Consider the following 8,484-nt stretch of genomic DNA (forward strand, 5'->3'; position numbering starts at 1 on the left):
GATACTCTGAGGCACATTTGCCAGCAACTCTGTGCTGTACAGGTCAGTTCTCTGCAGGTTTAAGTTTCAGTCACTCCACTGAAGTCTAACATTTGCCAAGGAAAGGGATCTCCCGTGCAAAGAGAAGGAATGGGGGAGGAGGCAAGGATGCAAAGAGTCAGTGAGTGGGAAAATGTGACTCAAGCAGGAAAAGGTGGCAGTGGATTTGTTGCTGGTGAGGTTTGCGCAGAGCAAGGAGGGGTGGTACAGCAAAGCATGGTCAAAGGAGTCAGTCTGGAACACAAGCAAAGAACCTGGAGAGGCAGTAGGAGCAAGAATGTGAGGAGGACAGAAAAAAAGGACTGAAAAGGTGAAAATGTGAAGAAGAAAAACTGAATGAAAACGTATGTGATGAGGAAAAAACCAGGAGCTATTGAAACAGAGGACATGGAAGTGCTCTGTGATGAAAACTAAGCACAGGACTACTCATGAGAGAAAGCTGAGACTTGTTCCTACTGAGGATGCACAAGAACAAAGGACCACCACACAAACATGCAAACTAAAAGTGCACCACACAAGGTCTTCTTGCTCCCGTGGATGGAATAGTTACCCAATCACTCTGAAAAAGAGAACTGTCAGTTCCTAGACTGAATCCCCTTCTGCTCACTGAAGTGAAGATTTGTGCTATCACTGAGAGAAAATCAAACAAAAACACTCTCAAACCCACCCTCTTGATCTTCTGGCCATTCCATGGAAAAAGAGGTCCAAAGAGATCTACCAGCTTGATTTTCCAGAAGGATATAAAAGAGTTCTAGGTTCTGAACTTGACCCAAATCTTTCCTTTCTTAAGTCCAAATAAGCTTGTTCCATAAAATAACCAAAAAAACCCGAAAAACCAAAACAAACAAACAGACCACAACACAAAGAAAAAATAAAATTACTCCAAAGGTGGAAACAGTAAGGACCCTTTTCTGATAGAACACTCTGATACCACAATGAAGAACTCTTTGTAAGAAAAAAAAAAAAAAAGCTACACAAGCTATTCCCTCTAATTTTCTAAGCATTCGGTTTAAGGTATTTATACCAATAGCAAATATTTATCTTGTAAGCAGAAGTATCTGTGACTGGGGGGAAATAGAGAGGATGTCGATTTTTTTTGCTAACATCCCTGCAAAAATGGAATTCTTAAGCACTGAGTTTGGGAATATCATATTTTGAGAAATCCATGGGAACTAAAGCCAAAAGGTAATTTTTTTTTTTAAGAGAGTTTTTACTGCACAGCACAGCACACACCACCAGCCTGGGGCATCCTGTTCCTATTTCCTCTTCAAGTCAACAGAAGAATTTGACAAGGAAAGAGGAAGACAGCCAGAGAATATGGATAGCAAGGGAACAAAAAACAGATGCTGAAAGAGAGGAATGCATGATGTACAGCAGAAGGGGGGGAGGAAAGGTAAGATGAGGGAAAGAAATGAGACCCAAAAAACCCAAACAAACAAACAAACAAACAAACAAACCTCACACCGTGTAAAGCTTCTGGATCATTTCACTGCAAGTTTCTGAATGTAAACATGGGATAATGAGACAGGAGGAAGAGTGCAACTGCACTGTGCATGTTCTTGTGTTCCTATTGAAGGGCATTGGAAAAATGCTCAGTAGCACCGTTACTACCACACGTGCAGTTCACTGACGCTGCTTCAGCCCGTATCAGAACAATAAAGGGGAGTTATTTGATCCCTTAAGCTACTCTTTGGTGCACAAAGGGCACTTAGAGCCCACTCCAGACTATCTTAAAGGCTTTGGGAAGCTTTGTAGAAAGATAGAGCGGTGGTGGTCACAAAACGCTACTCGCCCTCGGCAGAGAAACGCGTACGGCAAAGACTAGGATGGGACAAGGAATACTTAGGCTCCAGTCTCTGCAACCGCAGGAAACCCAAGCTTTTGCCAGCCCTCGGGAGCTCCCTGCTGTCCTTCCCGGCTCCTGCCCGCCCCGGCCCGGGTCCCGCTCGGCCCACCGGGAGGAATGTCCTACCTGGGTCGTGGAACGGCACCAGCGCGAAGTTGTACAGCGGCCGCTTGGGTCTCTTCAGCGATGTCTCCAGGATCTTGGAAGCCCCCTCGATAACTTGCACCAAGTCATCGTACATGGAGCCGGTGACATCGAAGACGAAGGCCAGGGTGGAGGCTCCCTCGGGCACCGCCTCGGGCTCGGGCACGGCGCGGGCGCTCAGGGCGAGCAGCAGCAGCAGCACCGTGCCCAGCGCCCCGGGGCTCCCCGCGACAGCCATCGCGCCGGCACCCGCGGCGGCCGGGAAAGGCACTCCCGGGGGCAGTCGGGCCGGGAGAACCGAGACAGACCGCGGAGAGCGCGGGCACAGACCGGGACGGACCGCGAAGAGAGCGGGGATAGATCCAGGACGGACCCGGGAGGGCGCGGGGAGAGACCGGGCACGGACCGGGGAGAGCGCAGGGGTAAACCGGGGCGGGCGGGGGAGAGCGCTGGCATGAACCGGGAAGAGCGGGTCAGACCGAGGGGAGCAAAGACCGAGAGGGGAGAGCGGAGCCCGTCGCCCACCTCCCGCTCCCCTCAGTCGCGGAGCAGGAAGCGCCGCCGCTTTTGTCTGCGCGCGGCTGCGGCCCCGCTCCGCCTTCCCTACCGGGCTGGGCTGGGGCAGCGCCGCCCCGAGGAACAGGGCTGAGCCCCGGCCGTGCCGCGGGGCTGCTGCTGCCGGCCGGGGCTGGGGATGGAGCTGCGCCTGCCGCCCCGGGACTACCGGCTGCGGATTGAGGCGGCCCCCGCCCCGGTCCCGCCTCCCGTGGCCCGCTGCGGCCCCTGCCCTCACCTCGGGGGTCTCCCCCTCACTTCGAGGTCGCCGTCCTTACCAGGAGGTCTCTCCGTCACCTCGGGGCCCCTCCATCACTCCGGGTCCCGCCCTCACCTGGGGCTCCCTCCCTCACCTGGGTCCTCCCGCCCCCCGTCCCGGCCACACCCCAGCAGGACCTGTCCCTCACGGCCCGGGGTCTGTGCCCGCACCTGCGCCAGGTGAGGGTGGCGGTGCCGGGTCCTCCCAGAAGAGCCGGGTGAGATGGGATTTGGGAAGGAATCGTTCGCTGTGAGGATGGGGAGACCCTGGTACAGGGTGCCCAGAGATGCTGTGGCTGCCCCTGGAAGCGTCCAAGGCCAGCTTGGAGAGGGCTTGGAGCAACCTGGGATAGTGGGAGGTGTCCCAGCCCATGGCAGGGGGTGGGACTGGAAGAGCTCTGTGGTCTCTTCCAACCCGAACCATTCTGGGATTCTGTGATTTTTAGTGTTTTATTATTGGAAACGTGATACACGACTGAAATCACTCTGACATGCACTACTGCCCTGGCTGTCCCTTGGCTTCAGTTACACATCCACAACTACTACTGAAGCCCTCCTCAGTGCCCATGAGCATATCCTTAAATTTAATGGTTTAAAGCGAGTAGGAAAGACTCCAGACTGTGACCAGGACCACGACTCCAGGCACTGTCAGTTCCTGGTGCAAGAAAAAGCCTGGAAAACAAAGGGAAGCAACCAGAGTGGAGTTTTAACCTTGCTCAGGCAATGGAAGAGATTAAAGGTTTTATATTGCAGGCCTTCTTAGTTGTTTAGGGATGCAGCAATGTCCCAGCAGGCATCTTTGGAAAACTCAGTTCTGACCCAATGCCACACAGAAGGAGAGTCGGGAGCCGAATTCCTTTTGCTCCAGCTCACCTCAGTGCTGCTGTGTAAGCCTCCTTTCCATGGGCTGTATCCTGCACTGTGGGGAGTTACGGGACATCATTTTAAACACCAAGTGGGAGGGAAATCCCCAGCCTTTGCACAGTGTTCAGTCCAGCTCAGAAAGGTAGACCATGAAGCAGGATTGACCTCATTAGTTTCCATCCTCATTTTACTAATCTTCAAATTGCTGCTAAAACTGCACATTGTTGTGACTGGAAAATAAATCATGTAGAAACATTGCTTATCCTAATCAAGTTATAAGCCTGGAATTGAATTATAAAAAGCAGATGTTTACATTCTTTCTCCCCTTCAGCACTGATGTCATGAGAAGGAAGCACATAAACAGAGCTGTGCAAAGCATTCGCAATAAAACCCCAAACCATGGAAAACTTGTCTCATCTGTAACTCTGCTAGCAGAAAACTAGGACCAGGTTTGTCAAAAATACTCACAAATTGTGCAAGGAGAGATGCACTCACGCCATTAACTGGGAATATGTATTTAAAATATCCTAAGGACTAGCAGCATTTGGATTTAAGGATTGCCTTCAGTCTTTTAGGAACACAAATTCCTGTTATGTTTTGCATCATAAAGAAAGCCATCGTGCTCTTTCTGTCTCAAATTATTTCCCAATTTGCTGTGAACAAGAAAGAACACACCCAATGCCTATATGAAAAAATAACCCTCTGGGGTACCTACTTCTGTGTCCCAAAAAACACATCCCTGAACATGACCTTTAAGGTACAACATAAAGCAAAATCTTTATTTTGTAACAGTGGAAACTGATATTTATTTTGGTTGCCTCACACTTTCCACTATAAAATAGCCTTGCAACTTGGAAGCTCTGACACTATTATTCACAGCAGGCCTTTGAAATTCGCAGGAAGAAAGTCCTGCAGCAAGAGAAACAACTTTTTTTTTTCTCTTCTCCAATGAAATGGTTTTCATAGTTTGCCAAAGATTCATCTATTGAAAAAAAAAAAATCCCTGTGTTCTTTCTGACATGCTCCACAGTAAGGTTTTGACATGATGCCAGAATGACAGCAAAGCACAGGCACTCCGAGGTCAGGCCATGGCACTTTGGGAGTGCTCCATGCAGGAACACCTGGGGATGATCAGGGTGGGGGCTATGGGCAGGGCATGGAGGGGAGCAGGGTCGGGGTACCCCAGAGGGAGCAGCCCTGGCTCTGCCACAGCGGGTGTCACCCTCACCAGCTCCTCTGGAGTCTCCTTCATATGCACAGATATTTCAGTTGTATTCTCACTTCCTAATTCTGAGCATTTCTAACTTCACCTTGATCATCTTTTTGTGCCTGCTTTGGGGCTGGAATTTAACATTTTCTTTATGCAATTTGGTAGCATGGAAGAATCCAACAGATGTGGTCTTAATAGTGTAAGCCCTTGCCACCACACTCCTGTACTATCACCGAGTGTGGGCAAAGTGTGGGCCAGCCTACCTCCAGAGGTCCCTTCCAACCCAAACAGTCCACGAGTCTTTCCCTATGTATTCATTCTGGACAGTTGTAAAGTAGTAGCTGAGGGGCAGTAAAGAATTAAGTTGTTTAATTCCTTCTTCTAGCTCATCTCAGTTAAAACTAATAAAATTCATATACAAGCTTAGAAGATTGGGAAGGAAATACTTTTCACTCTTTGTGCTTCTGTTTGAATCTGCCCCATTTTGTAATTTGCAGCTAAAAATAGTTACTGTCCACTGTCCGGTGGCTGCTAATGAGGAAAGAGCTGCCTGTTTCTTCCTCGTTTATAATAAACAAGACTCCATTTCAAAAACACAAGTTTCCATCTGAAGGAGTACATCAAAATGACTGTTTTTAAATTTGATGCTGCTCTCTAATTACAGAGCAACTGCTGGTCCCAAAACAGATGCTCCTCTTGGGATCCCATGGACCACTCGCAGCAGGCTGCAGTCACCAGAGCTCTTTCTCACGACACCTCTCTCCTGGCCAGCAAGTTCTGCACGTATCCCAGATACTCAGGGCCGCCTTGTCACAGACGTTTGACAATATTTTGTTTCCTCTGGAACTCCATAAAGCTTTTTATGCATTTATGCATTTAAAGCTTTTATTCCAACTCCTCCTAAAAGTCCCATCCCTCCTTTTTTCTTTTTCTTTTTGTTTGAACTTGATTAATCGTTGAAAAGGAGGGAACAGTCGCTGTTTGTTTTGGGTAGGTGGCTTTGGCTCTCCCTGTGGGAAGTGTGTGTATTTGCAGAGTGAGATCTCTCCAGTTCACTGACCATATTTTCTTAGCCAGCCTTTAGTCCTGTGTTTGTATTTTATGTATGCAGACACTCTGATCCTGCATATTAGAGTTGCAAATTCACTGCTCTAAAACTAAAAATAACCTTTTTTGTCTCAAATTCTTTCATGCAGGCAGAACCTCTGCTGCTTTTGGCAAGGACAGGGTTAAAGTGCCATCGCAGGACAGGAATGCTACAACAGGAATTAGCAGGTATGTCAGGAGCCTGGAAGCAGGTAATGCAGCTCACTGGAGCTGCTGCTTAGAGATCTGCAAGGAAATATAAGCAAGGTGCAGAAAAGAGAAAGGGCTGATAGATTAATCTGTGGTTATATTGTTATAATCTTCATATTCCTCCAGAGAGACCATGAAAAGACCTGCACAACTTCTGGGGGAGATTCTGTAATGTAAATGCCATTATATGATGAGGGTTCAGACTCTGAAGGGATCAAATAACCCCTGACCCTTTTCCAGCCTGTGCCCTGTGGCTTTCAGCTTTGCAGCTGCTCTCACACGTGGGCAGTGTAGTTTTAGTACTCATCTCTCTGCTCTGCGACCAAGGCATTTCACGGGAAATGGTTAAAAGCTGTCCTGCAGACAGAACCAGAGAGCCTCTATACTGAACCATCCCAAGGCTTTCAGTCACAGAGGATTCACAGCTTCCTGTGAGGTACCTTGCCTTTGCCAACAATATAAAAACTGTGATGTGATGTAATGTAAAAATGGGATCTATGTGACTTTTGTTCTACTTCTACTTCTGCCTTCTGACTTTTCAGAAGGGTAATACATTGTGAGTTTTCTCCTGAATCCACATAACTAGAAACAACCTGCTCTAGTTAAGGAAACAAGCCCTTGGATTCTAGCATCTGTGTAGGAATGAATGTTTTTATTACATAACCCAGATGCTGAAGAACTGCAAGTTTCTGATCTCCACTTTTCCAAAAGTTTTGAATCTGAAACTAAGCTACAGGCTATGTTCCCTGCTCCTACCCTACAGCTATAAAGACATAAGCTGGGAACTGAAATCTGTTTTGAAGTGTTCACCTATAGTGTCTGGCTGAATTCTGGCCATCCTGTGTTTTATGGTTCCTGCTTCCTTTTTAAACTCAATCTGCTCTAATATTTCATGGCTTTGCCAATTAATGCTTTACAGCAGAATCAGAGCAGACAGGTGAATGGTAGCAGTTCTACAAACGTTTCTGATGACAGGCAGATTTTCATGTAAAAGTTGTAAAAATTAAGTATTTTAATATGCTGTGTGTTCTACACTGTGAGGAATCTAGAAGTCCTTCAGAGACACTTCTGCCATTTTGAATCTTCTTTCTCTTCCAAAGAGGTTTGCTTAAATATAAATGTCAGTTTGATTCACAGTTCAACACATTTCAAACTCTCACATCCCAGTGAAAAAGAGTGAGACACAGGCATAAGTAGCTGTAGCAACTGGAGTAGTTTGTTTAACAAACCCTGTGCCTGAGCCAAGAGACCATTTCACCCCGCTGGAGCACTGAATCATCTCTCATCTGCAAGATGAAATTGCTTTGCTTTTGGTTATAAAACATTTGTTTTATAAAACAGGCCATCCTGTGATGGTGACATAGAAGTCAGGGGTCAAAAGTTTTGTTTCTGGCTCAGAAGCAGACTTGCTGCCTTCATTAATACAATTATGGAGCAAGACCAGGACCAAGTTAGGACCTGCTCTGCTGCTTACTTGGAAAAACAAAAGAAAAGATAAACTGATGGATGGAGATTTTAAGATATTAAGTATCTAATGAGAAAAGTAATGCATTTCTTTATGAAAACACTGGGAACACACTGAAAGCAAAAGAAGAACCACACCATAAAGGTCATGTTTCAGGATCAGCTCCATGAAGGTCAATAAATCCTGTACTTATATTTTTTAATTCTGCACATGAGGAATTCATGCTAATTATACATTATTCCAAGCTATTTTTACCCACAGTCATGGCATCATGCAAACCTTACCTGTGGTTGTGTATTAAATACCGTGCATGAGGCAGTGTGGGGTTCATTGCCCTGAAAATATCTGTATTTCCACTGACTGTGGGTGTCGACATCCACCCTAAACACCTGGAGCTCCTTTTCCAGTCCATGGGGAACTCCCATTTGATTTCTCCAAGAAATCCCCATGTATATGCATTAAATTGTACGCATGAACTTTACATCAAATTACATTTATAGAGTACTAGATGAATAGATGTAACAAAACAAGAATGAGAGGAAATGGCCTCAAGATGCACCGGGGGAGATTTAAATTGAAAATTTCTGGAAAAATTTCTCCATGGAAAGAGTGTTCAGGCATTGGGACAGATTGCCCAGGGCAGTGGTGGAGTCTCCATCCCTGGAGGTGTTTAAATAATGTGAGGATGTGGTACTTGGGTCACTGGTGGGGAATGGCTGGACTCAATGGTCTTGGATGGCTTTTCCAACCTAAACAATTCCATGATTCTATGAAAACAGATAAAATTACTACAGTTACTGCTTTCAC

At 46.7% G+C, this 8,484-nt stretch overlaps 1 protein-coding gene across 1 annotated transcript in view; it reads right to left on the reverse strand.

Annotated features, from left to right (window-relative positions):
• The window catches only part of HMCN1 (hemicentin 1), a 166,025-nt gene extending 163,758 nt beyond the window's left edge, over positions 1-2,267 (reverse strand). The window contains exon 1 of the mRNA XM_066192199.1: positions 2,012-2,267. Coding sequence (XP_066048296.1) covers positions 2,012-2,267 — 256 coding nt within the window. The remainder of the gene's footprint in view (positions 1-2,011) is intronic.
• Positions 2,268-8,484: the final 6,217 nt, after the last annotated feature.

This window comes from Chamaea fasciata, unplaced genomic scaffold, assembly GCF_029207755.1.
Source record: "Chamaea fasciata isolate MVZ Bird 193981 ecotype frontalis unplaced genomic scaffold, bChaFas1.0.hap1 SCAF_10, whole genome shotgun sequence".
Taxonomy (NCBI): domain Eukaryota; kingdom Metazoa; phylum Chordata; class Aves; order Passeriformes; family Sylviidae; genus Chamaea; species Chamaea fasciata.